Raw genomic sequence first — 25,419 nt, 5'->3', positions numbered from 1 at the left:
AGTTAAAAGACTGAGAAAAGGTGATTCAGTACCTCGATGTCTGAAAAGGCTGAGATTGCGTCTGAAGACAATAAACGAGGAGCCTGAACAAATAAACGAGGTTTCAAGTCAAACTTTTCCAGTGCACACAAAAATAAAAAGGAGAAGTGCTCGCATCAAGAAGCTGAATAACAAGTACGCGAGCCCTGAGTGGACCTACTTTGTATTGGAAGAGTTAGAGAATCTAGAAATAAGTGACGAAAGTGATGAAAGTGATGAGGAGTTGATTGCTGAACAAACCAGTGAAGAAGCAAACCCAACCTGAAAAGTTACTTGAGTAAGCAAGCTGTACAGAGTTACAAAGAGGGGTTAAAAACTTCGTTTGAGTCAAAATGTCTGATTCTTTTGAGAGTGGGAGACCGAGACGAAGTTGTTGTAAAACATGCTGCCAAGTATGTTTGTGTAGTGTAGCCATAGTACTGATACTGTGGATAGGACTAACAATAACTATTCCTTCTATGATGAGTAAAAATCAGAGTTTATACCCAAATAATAATTTACCTGATGACACTGTAAAATCACACACTAGAAATACACCACGAAGAGTAGACTCATTGGACAAACCACTTAGCCTGAAGAGGAGACAAGTATATTTAGAAGCACCAGATGAGGAAGGAATACATTTTAACAAAATTAAGAACAAGACGCATTTAAATGTTTTCGCAAACCTGTTATTGCATTATGTAGAAACTATGGAAATAGACGACTGTTATGTCTGCATGAAGCTACCCACTTCAGTAGCTGAAGGTGTGACATATCACCACTTGCCCTTAACCTAAGGAATTTCCTGTAGCATACTAACTAGCTTATTTTACAAAAGAGGACCTTTGCAGTATTATTATTCAAACTCTGACGTGACATTCTCTGAACTTCCTGTTCGAAGAAACCTGAACCCTGTACATACAACTAGAGATGTAGCTAAATACATGAGTGATTATTTTCTAACAGTAGGAAAGATTAATATAGATGATGCACATAAAAATAACCTGACCTGTTCTTTACATGAAAAGGAAAAATAATTCTGGACATGGTAGAGAAAAGAAGAGAGAGTTTCCAAAAGAAAGACAAAGACAGGAACCAGAAGGTTCCTAAATAGGCAGAAAGCATAGGGAGGACCCCAAATGGTGGAGCTAATGCTGCGATGCTTCTGGATTTGGAAAACAAAGGGAAGCTCTGTCTTAAAAGAGAAATGACCAGTTATTATAACAATGTTTTCATTGGTTCCAGTGAGTGCGAACATAATTACAAGGTAATTGGAGGTTGGGGGTTCAAAGATGGGACAGAGCCTGTGTTTCCTGGGATTTATTTTATTTGTGGGAACAAGGCTTACTTCAAATTGCCCGACCATTGGTACGGGAGTTGCTATTTTGGTATTGTCTTCCCAAAGATATACCATGAGGTAAAAATCACTGGAAGCACTGAACAGACTAATCAATTAGTATGTAGTAAAAGAGAAAGTGCTGTTGAAATTGTAGGAGATATTTTAAGTGCACTGATACCTGCAGTGGGAGTGACTCTGAACACACACAGAATTTGCAAATTGTCAACAGTAGTGGATCAGTTATCTACTGACACTGCTGGAGGTTTCCTGATGGTCAATACCGAAGTGGTTGTGATCAGATCAGTGGTTTTACAAAATAGGCTTGCTCTTGACACCTTATTAGCAAAAGAGGGTGGAGTCTGCAGAATATTGAAAACGCAACATTGTTGCACCTACATACCAGATAAAAGTGTGGAAATCAAAAGGTATGTGAGGAACATTTCAAATTTGGAAAAAGAGCTCAAACCACTGGAGGTTGACAGTGCCTGGAAGAGACTTACTGATGGTCTCTCTGCAGTAGGTCATTGGTTTTCTAACTTAGGTAAAAGTTTTTTGATTAAAGTACTGATGCCAATTGCGGGAATAGTTTCAGCCATATTCATTATATTCATTTGTTGTAAATATCGAAAGCACCAAAAGAAGTACACTGTGAACAAGAGAGGAGTGAAGCGGAATGTGGATGAACTTGAATTAGAGGAACTGAATAATCAGATTTATAAAAGGGTGAAAAATTCTCACCCTAATAAAGAAACAAAGGAGAAACTGAATCGAATGTTGGAAGAGATTGAGTTGGGAAAAATTTGAAAGTTGGCATCTGGTTCTATTGATTTGCGATGATATAAAATATCATCAAAGAGGGGATTGATGGAGCAAGAATTCGCATGTAAAGCGGCTTGCTTGTATTCATGAACCTAGAATAACCATAATGAACTAAATCAACTTGTTTGTCTTACTAATTTCCCTTTTATTCAGACATTGGGAGTGTCCCAAAGTAGCTTGCTTATGTGTTTATTAACTGTAATACGCTTGCCTCTAAAAATGGCCGCTGCTTGGCGGGGTTTTCTTCTGCGCATGCGTTGGTCACACTCAGTATAACTAGCCTAGGTTTAGCTAGAGAAATTGTCCGACTTGTCTGAATAGCTGACCTGTCACTGACCCTACGCACTCAATAGGTGACTGATACAGAGAGCTGCGGAGCACTCTGTCCGTAATTTCCATAGACCCAGGGGGGTTTGTGGGGAAACCTTAAGTGCTGGCGGGGCACTTTGCTGGGGAATTCGAAAACCCAATCGGGGTTCTGACTGATAGCTGCAGAGAGGGTGGAGCGCAGGCGTTGCTTCCAAACTGCGGGTGCTGGTCTTACCTTGGTGGTCCTGTCCTTATCCTAATCTGGTCTTCCTGTCCTGTCCTGGGGTGTCCGTTCTGCACCTGCTGGCCTATTGGCGACTATCCTTCCTTGGGGTTTCTCCTGTCCTTAACTGACCCGTGGCCAGGGTTGGTCTTCACACCATACTAGGTAAATATAGTGCTGAGAAATCTATTCTGCATCTTCCATTTTTTCTTTTCTTTGCTTTAACAAAAACGTACTCTTGCATATTGATTTTCCCTGTTTTCTCTTTACTTTATGCCCATGAAACGATCATACATTATCGTGGTTATACTAGCATGTTCCAATGTTTCCCTATCCTTTAAGCACGTTCCTGCAAACAGTTCATGAAATATAGATGTTCCCTTTCTTTACCTTCCCTTAGCTAAATGAAACAATGGTTTTTTGAATATTAGCGTGTTCCAACTCTTACCTTCCCCATAGTTACATGGTATCTCAGAGTTTTCGTAATACAACTAAAGTCCTTTTTTCGTACCCATATCTCAGGGGTAATTCAACTGTGACTTACTAGCATGTTCCCTGTTTTTACCTTCCTTTAGAATTCTAAATGGTTGGTTTCATTTTCTTCCTTTATGGATACGTGCTCTTTATAATCTTGGTTATTGATTGTTTACTTACTGTAAATCTTATGCTTTCAGAATCTGATGAATTTTAGATAAAGGTTTTAAAACTTCCTGAGTCTGTGGCTATTATATGAGTGCAAATATAGACAAGTATTTTTTTTGGTGTCTGCCTTTCTTTTACAGCTAGCTCCCTGATCCATTGTGATCATAGGTACCCGTAACAGTGGATTGGTAAGTCGGGTACATTAGAAATAAAATAGGAAGGAACAAGGGTTACTGGTAGTAGAGTGTAAGGTCACCTGACTAATAAATGTGGTAAATTGAAAGTATATGGGCCCTATGCGTGTTTGGTAAAATTATAGCCGGGTGACCTGTGCGCCCTATCAGTAGTATCTTCAGAGTAACTAAATGTAAATCAATGTGAACTGTACATCATACACTTTTGTAATTTCACATGTGGCTATTGATATCAGGTTGCAAGCAAGATGATGCCATTGATGGACTCTTCAGAGTATGCTACATAGTTACAAAATGTAGCGCAGGCGATACACATTAGACCTGGCATGAGGGTACACACTTCAGTTATTCACATTGTCACATACACATTCTACAACCCAGGAAATAATGTTGAGATTTGTGAGCACTATGTCGACCTACTCTTCAGCATGTATGGAGCTGTGGTACATACTCACAGTAGTGTGTCAGCAATATGCCAGGCACAAGGCTGATAAGTGTGCTTTCTGGGATCATCTTAAAGAATTCCTACCAACTAGGATGTATTAAATGTCTGCATATAGCCAGACATGTTGTATTATTATTTTGAGCTGACATTTCGAACTTCAGTTTGCTAAATCATGCTGACTTGTAAAGTATCTTTAACTAACTACATGGTCCAACATCCACAAATACACATGCAAATACACCCTCCTTAAGTGAAAAATGTGTATATCTTTCCCAAAAATGGTACATAGCTGCCTGTAAGTGAAAAACAAATCATGGTAATGTATGACATCACACTGAGGAAAAATACTCACCCCCTCCAAGCTACTGTTGTGCTTGCCACTGCACTTCAAGGTTAGGGAATGCCATCGCCAGTATGCGGGCCATTAGGGGAGGTCAGGTTTCGGGAAGCCCCCTTTTTGCTGGGGGAGGACAACCCAGCTTGACCAGGTGACTTTCTTCTGTCTTCTCAGGTCCTCCCACCTCTTCTTGAAGTGAACCCTGCATCGACGAGCGACCCCCACAGACCGTACCCTTCGGGTGATGGCTTTCTACATATTCACCTTGAGATGTGCCTTGACCTGTATGGTTGCAACAAATGTTGATATTGAGAGATCAAGCCACTTATTAAGTCATCAGCTATGGTGATAAAGAGCTACAACACAGCTAACATTAGCAATGGAAAATATTGGATACATAACATCTTTTATTTACGTATGCTGACCTACTGATAACACTTTCCTGTTAAGTATAACACTCGTTCTGTGTACTACCATCAATCTCATATTTTTATAAAGGCACCACAGCCTTGACATCACATATCCTTGCCCGTCTACACATGTCACACAAATCATTTAACATTATTGAAAAAGACTAATGTGACCTCCAGGAGCCTACAGATATATACCTCCTAAGAACGGACACCTGTACGGTGTAGATAAATGTTTACAGACGCATGTGGTAAAAATGGAAATAGCCACAGTGCACTTAGTTGATTGCCTTTTTAGGTTTGCTAAAAGGACAACAGACCAGGCTTTTCAACAATGGACATGCCGATTCCTGAAATGGCCATATAACAAACTGTTCATGTGTCTGTGTGCACATGTTTATGGACAAGGCTTACACTGTATACCATAAACGACAAGGTTTTTTTGGCACAACATCAATATGGCATTGTAAATGCTGCACTTTTGCACTACCTCACACCGGTGGAGATGTTGTATAAATCTACAAAGACAAATTCGCAAGCTCCCTGATTTAAAGGCATGTTTGAAATGTACATTTTTACAGTATGTTTGTAAGTACAACCTACTGTCAATTTAAATTGGAAGCATGTTTGAGTCAAGGGCCTGAAATGAAACAATGTCTATCATGGAGTCCATTTGTAACCACCAGTAGTCTCACATGTGTATGCATCTTCTATGCATAAATAGTATATATAAGGTGGTGCTGTACTCACCTACTCCTCTGGGGTGCCATAGAAATCTGCTGTACAGGAGAAGGACCCCTTCTACCAGTTTTTAAGCTCCTCTGGGGTGAAGGGAGGGGCCCTCTTGCCTATACAGCATGATATGTTGGTTCCCAGAGATGGCAAGCAGCAGCAACGATTGTTGATGGATTTTTCACTGCAGTGTCTTGAGGCAAGTTCAAAATGTTAGCATCAGCAAGCTTCATATCTAGAACACAGACAGTGCTTACTGTAGACGGTCATGTACATTGGTGCGCAGCAGTTGCATTTTACAAATCCAACCAATAATTGTGACTGCATTGTTCGGCCACTCCTACTGCACGGTTCAAATCAGCCAGCGGAAAAAGATTGGGTATATCCTATACATAAATCACCTCATGCAGTCTGCGATGTCAGCCAAGGCATAACATCTGAACATGGCAGTCACATTTTACTACTTGAACCAAACAATGTAACTGCATTGTTCGGATACGCATACCACACTGTTCGAATATGCAGAGGTTACATGTCCTGTAATGTTGAAATTTCTTCTCTATTGTCCTTGTTGACATGTGTAGAACTGTTTACTACTTTCCAAATTAAAAAAAAATACTTTTATGTACGTAGTGAGAGGCCCAGGTGGAAAATGTTGAAGGTATCTAGTTGTGATGCATCACTTTTTCTAATATATTACTTACAGCATCCCTTAATGAAATTAGTCAGTATTTCATGTTTCATGAAGTGAACAGCTGCATACGTGGTAACTTGAGACTCATTGTGATTTCACATCCTATGTGTCACTATCTGATTTTACTTGGAATTTGTAAGTTCCATTCATGTCTCTCCATTCCACATATAGGTTTCCATGACAGAGGTAGGAGACGACAGCCTGCAGTATACCAACCTTTCCCAGACCTCCAGACTATGCCAGAAATGGATGTTATCATGAAGTACTGTCTTGATACGGAGGCAATAGAGCATCTATGTGCACAGTTGGAACCAGATTTAGGTGCTAATCAAATCTATCTCATTGCTCTGACACCAAAGGTAAAAGTAATGACAGCACTGCATTTTTTTGCTATAGTTACTTTCAGTATACTATGGCCACTTCGGGAGGTATATCACAACCTTTGTTTAGTCTATGCTATGTGATGAACTTTCAGACATGTTGAAACACATGGACAGCCATATACAGTTTCCAAGGCGTCAGGATTTGCCTAATGTGAAGGGAGATTTTTATGGATTAGCTTAGTTTCCACAAGCCATTGGATCAATAGATGGCACACAAGTTGGCTTGGTGGCACAACAAGGCAATAAACAGGTGTATAGGAACCAGAAGCACACATGTTCTATCAACATGCAAGTGGTTTGTTTAGCTGATTTATATACATCACATGTCTGTGCCAAATTCCCCACTTTTGCACGACTCATTCATACTGTGTAACAACAACATACCACAACTTATGTCACAACTACTACCGGAGAGAGCCTGGCTTGATGGTGAGTATTGCATGTGCAAGCGTTTGTATGTGTAGGTGATGCCATGTCACATAATGAGGTAATGAGGTAATGTGGTTTGAGATTGATGACACTACTGTGTGTCTTCCATCTAGGCGATTCAGCATATCCCAACCGGCCATGGTTACTGACACCACTGAGAAATCCAATAACAGAATGGGAAGTCAGGTTCAATGATGTACATGGAAGATAGGCAGGCAGTGGAGTGGACATTTGGACTCCTGACGCCCATGTACTGATGTCTGGAAAAGACTGGGGGGGCCCTCCTCTACACACCCAGGAAGTTCTGTCAGATCACCGTTGCTTGCTGTATGCTCCAGGACATTGCTCTAAAACACAACATCCGTCTCATTGAAGAGGAAGGAGAGCAGCATAAGCCATCATTTGAGGATCCAGACATTCACAATACAGATAAAAATGGTGAAGAGGGAGGAATTGATATGCGTCAGTTGGTTATCACCAGCTTCTTCTCAAGGGTGTAAGTATGATGTGTCTTGTAATTACTTATCCTATTATAGTGACAGCAGGTGTGGTGATATCACAATAGTGGTGCTGGGTAAATGTCTGATATGTACTGAGATTGATCACTATGTGCACATGATGTTTTTGGAGCTCGCTCGTGACAACTCTTGACTTGAAAAAACGTCAGTGGGTGCATCTTAATGAGATACTGTGTTCTAGACAAATGCACTGTTTGGTTGTAAAGGCATGGATCAATCACTTAACATGTATTTACCTGTCTTAGGTACCCTCAAAATGCCTTCCTCTACTGGGCATTTCTGAGTGATAACATCTGCAATCATGGGAGACTGTTCGAAAGTAACAAGTGGACAAGGATGTTTCCTTGAGATGCTTGCCACAGACTGATGACAAATATACTTATAATAATTCCTACTTGCACTGTGTTTGAATGGCAGTTCAATAAATCCATTGTGCCTTTATCAGAATTGTGTGTTGCCTATATTGCCATATGTGTGTCATCATGTGCTCCACAAGATTGGGGTACTATTACCTGAACATGGGTTTCTCGCTTCACAATAGCCAAGTCATCTATGTGTATAGACTGGATGTAGCTTAAAAGGTCAATGATAATTGTAAGACACAGGGCATGTGGGACACCACTGATAATTTATGGTGAGACATAGTTCCAGATGATGCTATCCAGATTATGATGTGACCTATGCTGATAGACAAGCATTTGTGATGTTTCTACTTTTATTAGTCCTCACTGATGTTTCATTCCCAGTGTGAGTGATACCCTAGGTCCGTAGCTGTTGACATTACCTAACAGATATTTGGCTAAATGTGGTAGTATTGTGAGATGTATTACCTCCTACCGGTTTGTCCAGGTCTCAATATGAGCATTGTTCTGTATGACACTAGTAATTTCACACGTTCATGTTTATGGATTAGTGATAGACATGATGTGTGTTAAAAATTTAGAAATCATAACAGAACTTTACAATGACCCAAAACATTTGTGTGTTTGTGTTTCTGTGTGACTCATGTGAATATAATGGAAACTCCACATGTTGTTACTAACACAAATTGATGTTAGACAGATTTGTAAATACATATGTGGGCATTCAGTTCCTTGCCAGAAAGTAAATGAAGGCACAGAAGCAAGATACATTGTGAAGTGTGATTTTATTTCTGTGTTCAAAGTGATATATTAAGAGTAAGAGGACGTGACTAAAGCAGTGAAGGTAGCAGAGTGGTGTTCGTTAATGAAATTAAATTGTTAGGATCCACACAGTCTCTAGGCCCAAGTCCAAATAAACTCCTCAAATCCATAATGCTATTGTGGAATGTGAGAGTCAAAATAAGTTAAAGCTGTGGGACACCAAGTGGGACATCAGGTGTGATCCCTCTTTGGGGCAGTGGTTGGGGCATTTCTATCCGATTCACCAGAAGATTTACGCAGATGACCTGGACCACAACAGGGGTGGGGGAATCTGCTGCTACAGGGGTCTGAGGACTCCTCTTCAGTCTGGGCCTCACTTCATGTGGCAGCCACCAATGTGGTTTGGCGAGATGTTGTTCCAATCGAAGAGACAGATGTTGGTGGGTAAGCCCTACTGAGTGTTGTACCTATCTCCCTCAGCACCCCAATAAGCTCAACAATGTGGTTGTTTTGTGACTCAAATGGCTGATCTATGCACCTCTGTAGCGGCTTAATCTCCCAGAGGTGCCCTCCTATCTGGCCCATCACTCCTTGGTTGTCCTCATAAATGATAAGGAGTCTCTCAAGGTTGGCAGTGGACTCACTTTGCTGGCCTCTGTCACCCTCCCACCATCCCTACTCCCACATACTTGTCTCCTTGACATAGCTTGCACTCTCACACTGTGTCCTATTTCCTCACTGGGAGAGTTGGAAATTCTCTCCTCCTCAGGTTGGACTGGGAGGCAGGAGATGTTTGGACTGTGCTAGATTCACTGGTTGTTGGGGCAGGTCTCAGCACAGGTGCAACTGCTGGGGTGAAAGTTGTGGCCTTGCTAAGAGTCACTGCTGCTTTCTGCCTAGGCCTAGCAGATGGGCCAGCTAGGTCCACCACATCCATTCCTTCCAGAGAACCAGCATCACTGAAGGCTTGATTGTGGGGTGGAGATGGGGTCTGTGCAGTATCTTGACTCTGGGAAGTTGAACCAGATCCACCTGTTGATCATAATGTGTGAAATGTTAGACTGAAATTGTGAATTGGCTAGCTCACATCTTCAAAGACACAATGATTTTGAGATTGTAGTGTACATTGAGTGTGTGGAATTCCATTGCCCATCTATCTATTGGCACAATACTCATAAATAGCTGACAAGAGGTTCAGGACAAATAGCAGTATGTCATTGGGTTTGTTGTTTTGGACAAGAGGGCCTGCTGGGAGATGTAGTGAGCTGAGTTGCCCTGACCCACCCACCTCCCCCTTTGTGCACTGGCTACCTGCATGTGAGTTGGAGTTGAGCAACAAGATTGCTGAGAGTTGGGTCTGGAGGGAGGTGGCTGGCTCATTAGGTTTGTTGTTTTGGACAAGCGGGCTTGCTGGGAGAGGTAGTGAGTTTAGTTGCCCTGACACACCCACCTCTCCCTTTGTGCACTGGGTACCTGTGCGTGACTTGGAGCTGAGCTACAAGATGGCTAAGAGTTAGGTCTGGAGGGAGGTGACTGGCTCACTGGGTTTGTTGTTTTGGACAAGAGGGCCTGCTGGGAGATGTAGTGAGTTAAGTTGCCCTGACCCAACCCCCCACCATGAACAGTTGCATATTACATTTAAAATGTTGTGATGAGTGCATTTACAGGGTATGCATTGTGGTAAGTTGTTTTAATGTTACTTACCAGTCTCCCATCAAGCCCATGGACTGAAGGATGGCATGCACCTTTTCCTCCCAGGCAGTTGCAAAGGTGGCCCATGAGGATCACCTCTTGACTTGAGGGCCGTGAGTAGGGGTGGGCGGAATTTAGCAAAATTGCCTTTCGCAAAATTTTGCGAAACGGAAAAAGTCTCCGTGAAGGCGTGGAATATCATGTGCTCACAGAGATTTCGGGGGCAGGGCTTCTTTGCGAGTTCACATGCCTCTCTTGTGTTTATAAAAGGTCAGAGACCAATCAGAGCAGCAGGTGAGGAGAAAAAAGCTCCTGGTCACAGGAACGAACTGCATGCGCTCGTGAAAGTCAAGGATGCAAATGCCTCCATCAAGCATCACAGCTAATTTTCGAGGGTAGATATTGGGAGAAAGCACACCTGCCCAGCCTCGACAAACCTCACGATTTCTTTGGGCTGATTATTGAGTTACTGAATTTGAGCTTAAACTCGGGCACCTGCTTTATTGATATCTGGACTGTAAGTGCTTCCTGTTGAGCTTTCATTTTTGTGACAGGAGCATCATGCCAGAATGAATCCTGGCCTGCATTTTTATCCAAGAAGATGCCACAGTTTTGTTCGATATCGCTACTCAACTGGAGTACTTTCTACTGGGTAAATGTATAGTGCTTTTCCCACACTACAGCTGCGTAAAGGGCCAGAAGAGGTGACTCCAGTGACCATGTGTGTGTGTAACTTTGCCATCGTGCCGAAGGGTGCCAGGGTCCCTTGAGTGAGCTGTCCTTCATAGTGGGTAAATGGCGAGAAGATGGTGCACACTGCTAGTGTGTGGGGCGCAGCCAAGCGGGCGGGTTTGTATGCGAGTTCACATGCCTCTACTGTTTATAAAAGGTCAGAGACCGATCAGAGAAGCAGATGGTCACAGGAACTGCAAGGGGATTGCGCTCGTGAAAGTCAAGGATGCAAAGGCCTCACAGTTCATTTTTGAGGATAGATATGGGAAGAAAGCAAACCTTCCCAGCCTCGACCCTCGACAAAGCTCACAATTATTTTTGGCTGATTAATGAGTTACTGAATTTGAGCTTAAACTCCGGCACCTGCTTAATTTATATCTTTAAGTGCTTCCTGTTGAGCTTTATTTTGTGTGACAGGAGCACTGTGCCAGAAAGAATCCTGCCATGCATATTATCAACAAAGATGCTTCCGTTCAGCCGTCGATTGCGGAAGTTTTGACATTTTGCATTCCGAGCGGAACGCGAAAATGTCACCCACCCCTAGCCATGAGTTGGTGCCTGGAGGACAGTTTCTTTACTTGCATCTTAAGGTTATGCCACCTCTTTCTGATGTCCTCCTTAGTACGGACAGTGCTCACCACAGCATTCACCTTGTTGACAATCTTGTCCCACATAGCATTTGTCTAGTTTGGAAAGTTTTTTAGCCTTGTGTTCCAAAGACTTGTGGCTCTACTCTGATGATTTCATCAAACATAACACCCAACTTAGTGTAAATAAATTGTGGGTTTCTCACAGGTGACATTTTGGAAGTTAACAATAAAGGTGGGCGATTGGGGAAAAAAAGGATATTGTAAACAAAGATTTAAATGGTGATTAAATTGTTAAAAGTGTGTGGAGTATATGTGGAAAAAGAGTAGGAGCTTGAAAGGATATTGAGGTTGCCTGGCAGTTGCTGTATAGGGCAGCAAAGGACCATGGTCTGCGATAAAGTGTGCTTTTGAAAGAGATTTGTAACAGGTAAAATACATCAGCTGTGTTTGAGTTTTAATCATCCAATGGAAAAGCTTTGTGTGCACTTTGGTTCATGGGAAAAGCTTTCGGACTGCCTTGATCCATGGCAGGTATTCTTGAACCACTGTGCACCATGGCAGGGCATTTTGGCGCTCAAATTACATGATTTGCAATGCAACACGATTCATGAAGGATAGCTTCCGACTGCCGGGTTCCATACCGATGGCTTTACGACTGCCAGACTTCAAGCAGAACATTGTTCAACCTCTGCGGTTGTAGATGATACCTGCCTGCATCGTAATGCAGTGTTGTTTAGTTCGCGTCCTTGGCAGTTGGACTTGATCTGCGGCCACTGCGTCGGATGGTCTGTCCATCTGGTATCGTAATGAGTGCTTTGGTATTTTTCGTAGCCTAATTTTACTCTGCAAGCATAATTAAAAAATGGGCAGATTTCCTTATTTCACAGAGTAGTGTCACTCACCCCTAGGCATAAGTTTATAATATTTTATTAGGATACTGACCTTTAAATGTATTAAAGTGGGACCATGGTATAGCCATATGCCTCCAAACTCTCAACTCCTGAATACTTCTTTAGTGCAGTAGCTGAAAGTTGACCATCCCCATTTGAAAGCCTATGGGCCAGAACAGCACAATTACCCATTAAGTTGGTTTTATTGTAGAAGGCTGGCACAAGCCAAAAGACCTAAAATAACATTGAAAAAGTGCACAACACCCTATTCATAATACTTCGCTCTTGTTATTACTGTGTTTAGTGTATTATGCTGACAATTAAAGTATTTGATGAATTTTCATACATATATCTAAGGTAACCCACACCCCCACCAGGCACAGTTTTCTCATCAACAACTTCATTGTAAATGTTGCAGTGATATTATCAATGATATAAACATATATAGCAGAGAAAAATAATTCAACATATTGTTAAATTCATAGCAAATGGATGACGCAAGAGGTCCTTTCTTTGCTTATAATGGTTCTTTTATTCAACATTTTCTTATCATTGTTTGACAGTTCAATACAGCCAATGTGTTTCACCCAACATTTGAGCTTCCTCAGGGCCAGAAACAAACAAAATATGCAGTTTCTAGAAATCCATAGTTTCTCCCGTTTAGTTCCACAGCTGTGGTGGGGCCTTATTGTCAGTTACGCTCTGAGAAAAAAAATCTTCAGTTATTCCATTAAGCATGTAAATTGAATAAGACGTGGTGCATACACACGGTGTGTACAAAATCAGTATGTGATTTTGTACACACCGTGTGTCTACGCCACATCTTAGCCGAACACTTGCATATGGACTGGGTCATGAGATAATTTGCGTTTAGAGTACTTACTCGATTTACAAACAATGCTTGTTCCTATGCTTCTCTTATCAGTTTCCCGGTAACCAAGTACTGTATCCTTCCACTTTTATGGAACAATTTTTTGTAAGGTTTCGTATGTACAGTGCTTGCTCTGTACTTCTTTTTATTTTTAAAGTGCTGGCATTTCTGTTCAAAGGTTTTTGCCATCCGATCCACTGTCTTTAATTGGTTTAAGTGATTTCTGTTTCACTCAAGAGATAAATGTTATTCTCTACATGGAACACATCAGTTTCCAAGCCTTACTTTCAGATCTCTGCTATTTCAATCCTAGAAACACAGACTACCAGAAGATCACCGAAATGGTGAATGCCATCTTTTGGCTCTACCGCCACCCCCTGGGCACAAGTAGTCATCCACTTCAGTACTCGTATTGTCGTAAGGATTCACAAGTCGGCGGACTGTTCTTCTTCTCCAACAGTTTCAATGGTGAGGCTAGGCAGTCAGTGTAATATTAGAATCCCTTAATACAATGAAATAAGTATTGAATATTGAGTCGACGGTGTATGTGCCTCCTCTGTGCTCACCCCCCGAGAGGTTCCTTACCAACCCCAAAGGTCAAAGTCCATTTCACACTGTTAAGCAGACAGGATTTACTATATTGAACATCCAGAATATAATGTACTGCTGTTTATTACTCCAACCCTGCATGCAGTATCTAAAAAGCAGCACAATCTACTGTTCCAGATTCTCACCGCGTTGCCTGAGAAGGATTGTGCTATTATTCTTTCCTTCTTGAAAGTGGGAGGTTCAAGCAGAAGATTTTCCGCATCACGTAATGGTCTAGAGCCTCCAGAGAGTTTCAGTTTATTCGCCAGGTAGGGAGGAGAGGAGGAGTGCAAGGCTTTGTGGGTGATACAAGCAGTCTTGTAGATAGCTCTAGCCTCGATTGGAAGCCAGCGGAGGGTGGATAACATCGGTGTGATGTGGTCGCTTCTTTTGGCCCCATAAATGAAACGAGCTGCTGAATGGAAAACAGATTTAAGGGGGGGCAGGTGGGATTTGGGGAGGCCAGTAAGAAGAGAATTGCAGTAGTCAAGTCTGGAGAGGACCAGCGATTGCACCAGGGTTATAAGGTCTTGCTCCCGGAAGAAGCGACGGATCCCCCAAAGAAGACGCAGATGGTATCGAGCAGACTTTGCAATGGAATTGATGTGGGGGGTTAGATTGAGTTTTCTGTCGAGAATGACACCTAGGGATTTTGCGCTGTCGGCAATGATGGGTTTAGTGTTCAGTAGATTCAACTGATCCATCCATGATTGCACCGGGGGAGGAGAGATTGAAGAGGAGAAGAGGATGAATTCGGTTTTGGAGGGATTCAGAATCAGTTGATGAGTAAACATCCAGTTATGAATGGTGTCGAGAGTAGAGCTTAGGATAGAGAGATCGTGAGTGGAGGCAACCTTGAGGTAGATTTGAGTGTCGTCAGCATAGAGATGATAGTGGATCCCGGATTTACTTAGGAGATTTCCTAGTGGTTCTAAATAGAGGTTGAACATCCTAGTGGTTCTAAATAGAGGTTGAACAATGTGGGTGCAAGTATAGAGCCTTGAGGAACACCTTGACCTACCGCCACAGGAGATGAAAGACTGTTCGCTATTTTGATCATTTGTGATCTATCAGAGAGAAAGGAGGCAAACCATTTAAGCACAGTGCCCTCCATGCCCATTCTCTGTTTAAGAATGTTGAGAAGGGTGTTGTGATTGACGGTGGCAAAGGCTGCAGAAAGGTCAAGGAGAATTAGAAGACAGGACCCCCTTGAGTCAAGGATCCTCAGCGCGTCATCAACCACTTGCAGTAGGGCTGTTTCAGTGCTGCAGTTTTGAATGAAGCCAGACTGGAAATTGTCAAGAAGATCATTGTCCTTGATATGACGAGAGAGTTGTTTCGCTACACATCTTTATGTTATCTTCGCAAGAAAGGGTAAGTTAGTGATGGGGTGGAAGTTGTTGAGGTCAGACGCATCAGCAGTAGGTTTTTTAAGAAGCGGGGTGACCTTCCCAGTTTTGAAGGAGACAGGAAGGGAGCCTTGATAGAGGGAGAGGTTGACCAGAGTGGTCCAGTAGGAGAGGGAAAGGGTATAAAAGGCAATGGCAATGGCACTGGGGATGGGGTCCAGATGATGGTTGGAGGGCTTTGTTTCGCGGATGCACTTGAGAAGGGCATCTTCAGATATGGGGTCAAAGTTTTGCCAAATGGCTAAGGATTTGCACTCCTCTGGAGGGGTAGGATGCATGACCTGATCCACAAGTGATTTCACTTTTTCGTCGAAGAATATAGTGAAATCTGCTGCTCTCTTTGCAGAATCCTCCAGCTTGGAGGAAGAGGAAGAGCAGTCAGGACTCTTGATGAGATCAAATAGTTTTTTGGGTCTATTTTTGGCTGAGTCAAGGAGGGATTTGAAGTGCGCCGCTTTCCCAAGGAAGATGTGTTTGTGGTACTTGGATCATGCAGAGCGAAGCGTGGACAAGTTATTGGTGGAGGGCACTTGCCTCCATTGTTTCTCCAGGAATCTTAGCTGCTTCCTTTCTTCATAGAGGGATTTGTTGAACCAAGGTGCTGAGGGGGTGGGCCTTAACCTTTTGCTTTTGAGTGGAGCGACGTTGTTAATTTCATCTGCAAGAACTGTGAGGCATTGGGAGGTGAAATCATCAACATCTAGGTTCGGGTCTAGCCTTGGAAGTGATAACAAAGCTGATTCACAGAGGGGACATCAATATTTTTAACATCACGGAACCAGGAGATAGCCCTCTTGGGTTGGCCAAGTGTTATAGCGTGTGATAGTTGAATAGGGAATGGGATGAGGAGGTGGTCAGACCAGTCTACATGAATAGGGGTAGTGATGGAAAGCATGCCTGCTTTAGAAATATCAAGGTACAGGATTGAGCCCTTAGAGTGTGTTGATTCTGTGCAGTGTTGGATGAGATCGTTAACAGAGAGGAAGGTGGCCAGGGAGTTTGCGGAGGAGTCTTGCGGTGAGCCCCAGTGGAGGTTGAAGTCACCCACGAAGGTCTGATTGTCACTTTGCAAGTATTGGTCACTGATGAAGTCAGTGAGTTCCTCCAAAAACGAAGGGCCACTACGAGGTGGGCGGTAGATGACATGGAATCTAAGGGGTGAACGGTGGTGCACTTGTAGCTCAAAAAAAGGCATTCAAAGGTTTGGAAGGAGCTGATAGGAGAGGCCTTATGTTGAAGGGAGTTTCTAAAGAGGACTGCAACACCTCCCCCGTGTTGTCAGTTCTGTCATTCCTAAGTATAGAATAGCCTGTAGGTAATAGGAGATCAAACGTAGAATGCAAGGTATCTTTGAACCAGGTCTCTGTGAGGAAGAGCATGTCAATATTGTGGTAGGTGATGGTATCTGAGATTTCAAGTTTTTGTTTTACTGCAGACCTGCAGTTGTTGAGCAGACAGCGCAGCTCTGTGAGGACTGTTTTGGTGACGGGGACACTTGGGCTCTGAAGGGTGATCGGGATGTTGTGCTTATGTGGGGGTGCTCAGGAGGGTTTAGGTGGATGCTTGGTTCTGACAGAGGAGATGGTTGGAATCGTGTAGATAGTAGGGTTGCTAGGGTATGCAGGTTGAGGAAGGGCGGCGTTCAAAGGCTTGTGCAAGTTAACAAAGTTTGCAGACGACTGATTGAGCTTGGCTAAATTGAGGTGAGGTGTACAAGCACCCACGATATAAAACACAAGAAACACCCATCATCTCACGTTTTGTCACAGATTTTTAGCTTATGTTTTTTAAGCCAGGCCTATATTACATTGGCCATACTCCATTGAGACACCCCCCTCAGTTTTTTTTATCCCACTTAAAGCTCTGTCCTTGACAAAATGCATTACACATGCTTCATGACACAGCTGGTCCTTTCAGGGCCCGAGGTGGGCTGTCCTCTATTGGAGAACAGATTCACGCCTAATCTTTTGTTCTTGGCTTTGTTCTTTGCTGGCCTCTTCCTCCTTGAACAGGAACTTACAATGACATAATGACCTTCTACTTCATCTGCATTTATCATTTATCATTCTGCAACCTCAGTCAGTTAGTATGCAACGCATTTCACGTATGTGCCCATATGAGGCTATTAGTGGTGGAAGGTTGAGGTTTTGCGGTTGTTAGAGCTTCCCACTGTACACAGTGACACTTTTGTTAGCTTTACAAAAATATATCATTGTTTTGCTGATCGTAAATTTGTCCTAGCACTTTTTGGACTGTGCTGCATAGTCCTATGATTTATGTTTATCTCAGCACTATAGCCATATATTTAGTTTGGGAAATTTTGAAGACACTTTTTCTGAAACACCCTACCATAACTACCTCCAAATTATATTGCCCACATATCCCAATGTCTATTTTACACTTCTTTTGTATTTTGTTATTGTTTAGCAAAAATAAAAAATTATTGTCAATCACTTGGTTGAAACCTAATTGCTTTAAGAGTGCATTGAGGCACTGCCTCTGTGTTAATCTGAATGTTGCTTCACATTACTTTTAGTATTTATTAGTATGTGTGAGATCTCTGAAACCCAGCTTGCTACCCATGATTGGTTATAATTTACATATTGGTGCAACAAGGGAATTGTTACATTGGCACATAGGCTTCATCTTGTCGCTACCTATGAACTACTTTATGTTTGAATCTACTGGTCCTTTCCCCAGATCTCTGATTAACTTCTCATGCTGAATCGGAATGCCTGACCTGTTTTCTCGTTTGCATTATGCTACCTGTAGTTTTGCTTCTGTCTTGAAATTGCAGGGCAGCCAGTGGTAGAGCACAACATCCAAAAAGAGAAATAAACAAGCTAATTAGACCTGAAATGGGGCAACATGAGATCTCTGCTCTCCTGCGTGAATGCATTGTGTCTCCACATTGTGGACCCAGCCCCCCACTCAACTCTCCCCCAACCTGACCTCACTCCCAGCTAGCAATCGCAACAACCGCCCTCGTCGCACCCACAACTCTACTTCTGACCTCGACACACTCACCTTTCTCCGCTCCTATGACCCAGCCCCCCAAAATCACACAACCACCCTACACCTCAACATTCCCACGATACACTCAAATCCCCTTAGACCCCCCACACTAAACAGCAGATTCTCCATCCCCAATAACCTTAGAAAAGTCCCTCTCTCTCTAGAACCGTCTACCACCCTCAACACACCCCGTCTCAAATGCACTCTCCTCAACTGCAGATCGGCCTCGAAACATTCTGCCGCCATTGCCGATCTCCTCTTATCGCTGGACCTTGACCTCATCATCCTGACTGAAACCTGGCTAACTGAATCTTCGACACCTATAATGGACATTCTGGTTCCTCCCAACTACCACATTATCAGGCTAGACAGAGCAGGCAAAGTAGGTGGTGGAATTGCATGCATCTACAGGAATAACCTCTCTGTTCAGAAAGTCAATTCCACCTCCCTACCATCCCCAACGTCCTGAGAATACATCTGCCTCAACATTATTAGTGAGGGCAAACCGATATGCTCTCTTCACAGCATCTACCACCCACCCAGGGACAACTTCACCTTTTCCCAACAAATCATGGATATGATCTCAACCAATTCCGGACTGCAGCTCACCCAAATATACCTTGGTGACTTCAACCTCCACTGGAACGATAGCAATGACGCGGTGGTAAATAGTCTTAAAACCTTCCTCGATGCCCTCAACCTCACCCAAATATGCAACAGCCCGACTCACGAGAAAGGTTCTATCCTCGACCTGATCATCTCCAAAGAGGAGTCTATCCAACTCGAGTCAATCCAACCCTGTGACTGGTCAGATCATCATATTGTCACATTCTTTATCAATGAAAAAGTTAAAGTCAACCCGATTCAATTCTCTAAGCCCAAAGTCTGGAAAAGAGACATGAAAAAACTCAACCCATGCTCTTTGCCCCCTAACAGGTGCAATCTCCTACTGCCACCGACAGGCGATACGGACGTTCAAACACTGACTGACCACTATCTCAACGCTATGACCTCTATAATTAATGAGGCGGCACCTATGCAGCTAAAAGGAGTCTCTACTAAAATCTCCAATCCATGGTACGACGGGAGACTCAATGAAGATAGACGAGACATGCGAATGGCAGAGCGTACCTGGAGATCAGCTCCCTCGGCAACGCACCTAAAAGATCTGAAGAAAAAGAGAAACGCCTACTTCAGGAAAATAAAACGCTCAAAATCAGACTTCTTCAGCCTCCAGCTCGACCAAGCAAAAAACCGCCCGAGAAAACTGTTTGAGCTAATCAGATCACAATCCAAGGATCAACCCCAACCACTCAACACTGGGCGTGAGGCACCCTCCTGTGAAGACTTCGCTGCTTTCTTTACCCAAAAAACTGACAACATAAAGAGCGATCTCCTCATTGACGCAAGCCTCTACTCCAAACCCCAGTGCCTAGCAGCCACTGAACCAAAAAACAATGCCACATGGTCAACCTTTGGCACATACTCAGAAGAAGAAATTGGCAAACTGCTCAGCACCCTGAAACCATCCAATCATCTCACGGACCCCCTTCCTGCTACCGCAGTAAAAGACTTTACCCCTTGGCTTATCCCTCTCTGGACTAAAATTATCAACAGTTCTCTCCAACAAGGAAGCATACCTGACTCCCTCAAAGTTGGTCAGGTCACACCTCTACTGAAGAAACCTACAGCCGACCCCTCTGATCTCAACAATTACCGTCCCATTACCAATATTCCCACTCTCGCCAAACTGCTGGAAAAATGCGCACAACTACAATTGACTAAACACATTGAACAATTTGATCTCCTCAACCCTCACCAGTCAGGCTTCCGAGCAGGACACAGTACAGAAACTGCTATGACTCACATAATTGACGACGCACTTCAAATGCTAGACCAAAACGACACCTGCCTCCTCATCCTCCTTGATCTCTCTTCAGCATTCAACACCGTTAAACATGAGAACTTACTAGAGCTTCTAAACACAAGAATGGGTTTATCTGGAACTGTTCTCAAGTGGTTCACCTCCTTTCTTCACAACAGGTCGCAGAAATTCAAAAGCAACAACCTGATGTCCTCACCAATACCCGTAACGCTAGGTGTCCCCCAAGGATCCTCTCTATCCCCAACTCTGTTCAACCTAGTCATGGAACCCCTCACCACCTTGCTACAAGCATCCAATGTACACTTTCACATGTACGCAGATGACACCCAACTTTATCTCAAATTACAGTTCCCCAAAGACATCTTGCTCCTGAACTCAACGATCAGATGCACCCAATCCTGGCTTGCCGACAATCATCTCAAACTCAATGCCCTGAAAACAGAGTTCCCTCTGATCTCACCTCCAGCGAAGGTCTCCACCACTCAAATTTGGCTTAAACACCTAACCGCACTCAATGTCCAACCCACCATCGTGGACTCAGCAAAATCTCTAGGCATAACACTCGACACCAATCTGAACATGCAGCAACATATCAGCAAGGCAACAAAGGGAGCAAACTTCCAGATCAATACTCTGAGGAAACTTAAACCCTACCTCCCAGCCAAAGACTTCCAAACCGCAGTACCAGCACTAGTCATCCCTCGAATTGAATACGGCAGCATCGCCCTCTGTGGACTCCCCCTAACTACAACCGCACCCCTAAGAGCTTCTCTAAACGCTGCAGCGAGACTCATCACTGGGTCAAAAAAACACTCCCATATTACCCCTGACTTGAAATCCCTGAACTGGCTGCCTTTTGAAGCTAGAATACATCTGAAAATCGTCTGCATGACACACAAGGCATTACATCTAAACTCACCCGGATACCTCGCTCAGAAACTGACAATCTCTGGAGGAGCTAGAAACACTAGAGGCACAAACAATCTTCTGTTGAAACCTCGAAGATTCCGGAAGGAAAAAACATATAAGCGCTCCTTCTCAGGAATGGCGCCTAGGATCTGGAACTCTCTCCCGCCCGAGACCAGGCTTATCTCTTCCACCACACTCTTTAAAAATGAAGTAAAAGCTATCCTCATGGCTAAATACACCTGAACTACTATCTCGAACACTGTTAGTACTCTGCACCGATCTATACTACATCTTTGACCCATTTGTTTATTTGTATTAACTGTCTTATTACTCACATGTTTGGCTTTGTAGCCACCTATTTGTACTATTTTGTACACATGTTTGGCTTTGTAGCCACCTATTTGTACTATTTGACCTATTGATTTATCTGTTTGACTATGCTCCCTCATGTACTTCTCTTTGTAAAGCGCTCTGATATCTGCAAGGATCTTGTCCGCGCTATATAAAACTTTCAAAATAAAAATAAAATAAAAATAATTGTGTGATGACCCATTACTGATAAATTATTTTATCCTTCTCTCTCAGTTCTTTTGGCTACCAAAACCAGAGGAGCAAGAAGAATTCTGAATGTTTTGTCCTCCACAAATCAGCGTATTAATACTTACCCCCATCATGGGGACTACACACATTTCTTCTTGGCGCTATTGGTATTTTCAGCCCTGCTCAGTGCCCTCTCTACTTTGCTCCGTAACTGAGAGGTGAAGGGAATTACCTGTTACATGGAAGAGACTGGAAGTTTCCCTAGCAGCCCATTTCCATTGAAGGTCAATAAGCGCAAAACTGGCCCAACAGGCATTGTGTACGCACTGAGTCGTACTGAGACCACCTGACTCATCTCAAGTCTACATATTCCGGGGATTTTATAAAGCGCCAACATGTCAACTTGTGATCACTACAGAGGGCTGAAGGGATAGGCAAAAGAGTAAGGGCTGGTAGAGTCCTGTTGGATGTCAGCTTTGACACCCCTGTGCAGTATCCCTGTATCGCTATCCAGCTGGTACTAAATTGTGGTTGACTTTTGTACTCCTTTGACCCTCCATTAATCAGAGAAACAGAGCATAGTTCACACAGCCCCTGCAGTCTTTTCCGGCTCGCTGTTACTATACAACACTGGGGGTACTTTTATTTTTAATGACTCTCTTCCTCCCCAAACATATACATTTGTGTACTAGCATTCATGTAATAACTACACCACGTCTTGTCAACATTACATTACATTTATTTTAATTACTCTCTTCTTCCGCTTGATGCATAGCAATTTATGCCTTGGCATTTATGCGATAAACACACCATTCAATTATACCACTGGCGAGGCATCCAAATATGGTCCCGGAATCTCGCATGCGCATGAAATCGGTAACTTTGATAATTTTTTATTACTAAAGATGTCTTTTCTTTAAGGATAGCTTGTAGGAGGAAGGTGACTCAAGCAATACGTATTTGTCAGTTATCACCCATTTGCATTGCTACTTATTTCCCCCACCACACTGTTAATGTGTTGCTGGACAACATGTAAAAAAACATTGGCAAACCCAATTGAGTTTGCATAGGCAAAATCAATTGGTATTGCCAATGCTTGTTTAGTTTAGGAATGGATGAGAAAAGACCTTGTGATTATTTATAGATTGGAAAGTTTTTTGGATTGCAAAAACACCCACTTCAACCCATCTCTGGAATGCCAATGGTAATAAATATGTATCTTTAGTTACATGAAAATCTTTGCATGAGTGATCTCTTTTAAGAGTGTAAAACCAACTTCTTTGAATCCCAATAGTGATATTACCCTGGTAAACAGGGTATATAGCTTTGTGAATGCAGACCCAGACAGCTTAGAGATGTGACAGATGGTGATAGTTATACTGACAGCAACATTTTTGTTGACCAGTTCCAAAACTCCCTACAGCTATGGATTGTGGGCACATACCTGAACTATTCTCCTTAAAGCCATGCTTTTGTAACGTTATGAAAAAAGGACGATCAGATGTGTCGTCGGATTTGGTAATCAGTCCCTCCTTCACTGACTCGAACCCACTGATGATCACCATGTTTGTCCAGCAGAACTGTAAGCTGAAGACATCTCCATATTTTTTCCTGAGCTGCAATAAAGAGAGGGAGGAAAATTAGGGAATGGCATTAGGGTCAGAACACAAACAATATTTAATGGTTCTATGGCATGTCCTTAGTTTTTTTCATAGTGGAAGAGGTGGTGATGTGTGTTACAAACACCAGTGCATATCTGTTGTGTTGCATTTTGCTGTGGTGGTGATGTGTTGTGTTTTTGTTGTGTTATAATAGGGTTGTTGTATTTGTCTTTTGCTGTGTTGTGCAGTTATGTTTCTGTTGTGTTGTTTTTTCGGTTTGAGTTATGCTATTGTGTTTTTTTTTTAATTTGAACTTTGTAATTACATTAGATTTGGATACAAATGCTGCGACTATCCAGCCAAAAGCAACACATGACTTTAAAGTTCCAACGACTAACAACTATTTCCCATTGTCTAAGGTGGCAAAATACCACTGTTCCAGTTCTTCAACTATTTAAGACATCAGTCTGCTCAAACCAGTGGCAGAGAATTGTTTTAAATGTGACAGATTCCAAGGTTAAGAAAAAAATTACCATTCTTTAAGCCAGAGCAGGACTTATAAAATGAATTATTTACTTTGGCCATCAAGGGGAATCCGGCCCCCTCGGACATGTAGCACGTCTGATAAACAATGAAACAAAGTTGCAGTTATGTGATGGCTTGTACTTAACAGAGACGCTGCAAACTTCGAAATTATATCATATCAAAAATATACTACGAGCCAACAGAAGACATGGGAAGGGGTGTCTGAGGGAAAACTGCATTAAAAACAGAAGGCTGAACAAACAGGAAGTGCAGTGCAGCTAAGGTGCACAGGGGACAGCAAGAATACTTGAACTCTGACCTTTGTCAGCATCAAGAGAATAGCCTCACAAAGAAGTTAGGCGGATGAAAAGGAGTAATTGGGCCTTGGTACACTGATAAGAGCAAACACACATTGAAAATCAGGAAACAGTGTGCAACAGCCAATAGAAACGGAGAAAAAGTAAGTGGAAGCACACAAACCAATAAAAAATAAGGGCAGGATGTAAGCCCCTTTTATTATTTATATTAAACACAATAGATTTCACAAGCACTGTGCAGGTTAAACCCAAAAATGAATGAGATCATGTAAGAAGAATAGAGAAAGCAGTATAGTCTTATTATGACAGGCAACCTCACCTAAAGGGCCACTGATTTCCATGAGGAACTGATGCCCCATAATAGCTCTCATGTTGATAACTCTTTCTCTTTACTAACCTATAAAAGCATTTGTAAGACATTGATATTTCTAGGACGTGCATGAGTCCTGCAAAGCAAATATGCATGGACAGTACAAGCAGCAAGTTGTGCCATACCATACTGTGAAAACAGTTATGATATCAACTCCATTAAAGAAATGAATATGTGTGGTGTGAGAACAATGGAAGGGTTTGAGGTGCAGTTAGGAGTGAACTATATCAAGTCAAGGGGATTGTGGTACTACAGTTAAGGATTGTATTTCCCTGTTGAGTCAACCGAAATGATTTTTGCAGCACATAGATAGGGTCACCAGAGACAAAACCTGAAAATTACTCAAAGCCTACAGCTTGGATGCCTGCAATATCACTAAAGAAAAACATTGTGCATCAAGGTAACTAACTTCAACTCAACCCTTTCAGATTCCGGGTAGCCTCGTGCTGAGGTTCCTTAGTAAAACCTCTTAGTCCATTCCTGTTTCCTAATAGCCCTTTTTGAAATTACTATTTTTGTTACTTAATTTAAACATCCATTCTCTTTGCCTTTTAGTTTATATGTTAAGGAGCTCTTACCAGAAGTCTTTTATGTGGCTACTGAAGGTTATTGTTTGCATTTGACCCAATTGACGGCAAATGGATTAGGGATACCTATTTCCTTATGGAACTATGGTTCTGATGAATGAAACCATTCTACAGTCACAAACGCTGCAATGCCAGAATCATAGGGGTTTTGAATAGTAAATGGTATTTGTCTAGGTACTAGACCCATTTAATGAATCCGAAAAGCCTTTGCAATTTAAAAAAGGGGGTTTACAAATTAGTCCAGTTATTAAATAGGAAGGTGAGTCAAAGGTATTTTCT

The 25,419-nt window shown here is 42.5% G+C and overlaps 1 protein-coding gene across 3 annotated transcripts in view; it reads right to left on the bottom strand.

Moving 5' to 3' along the window:
* Positions 1-25,419, bottom strand: part of LOC144753030 (cytochrome P450 2D15-like) — a 298,908-nt gene that overhangs the window by 176,488 nt on the left and 97,001 nt on the right. For all 3 annotated transcript variants that reach the window (XM_078640834.1, XM_078640846.1, XM_078640840.1), the window contains exon 2: positions 23,185-23,356. In XM_078640834.1, the coding sequence (XP_078496960.1) occupies positions 23,185-23,356 (172 nt within the window). The remainder of the gene's footprint in view (positions 1-23,184; positions 23,357-25,419) is intronic.

The sequence above is a fragment of the Lissotriton helveticus genome, chromosome 1_1 (assembly GCF_964261635.1).
Source record: "Lissotriton helveticus chromosome 1_1, aLisHel1.1, whole genome shotgun sequence".
Taxonomy (NCBI): Eukaryota; Metazoa; Chordata; class Amphibia; order Caudata; family Salamandridae; genus Lissotriton; species Lissotriton helveticus.
The sequence above is the reverse complement of the archived record's forward strand: the minus strand, read 5'-3'. Positions and strand labels throughout refer to the sequence as shown.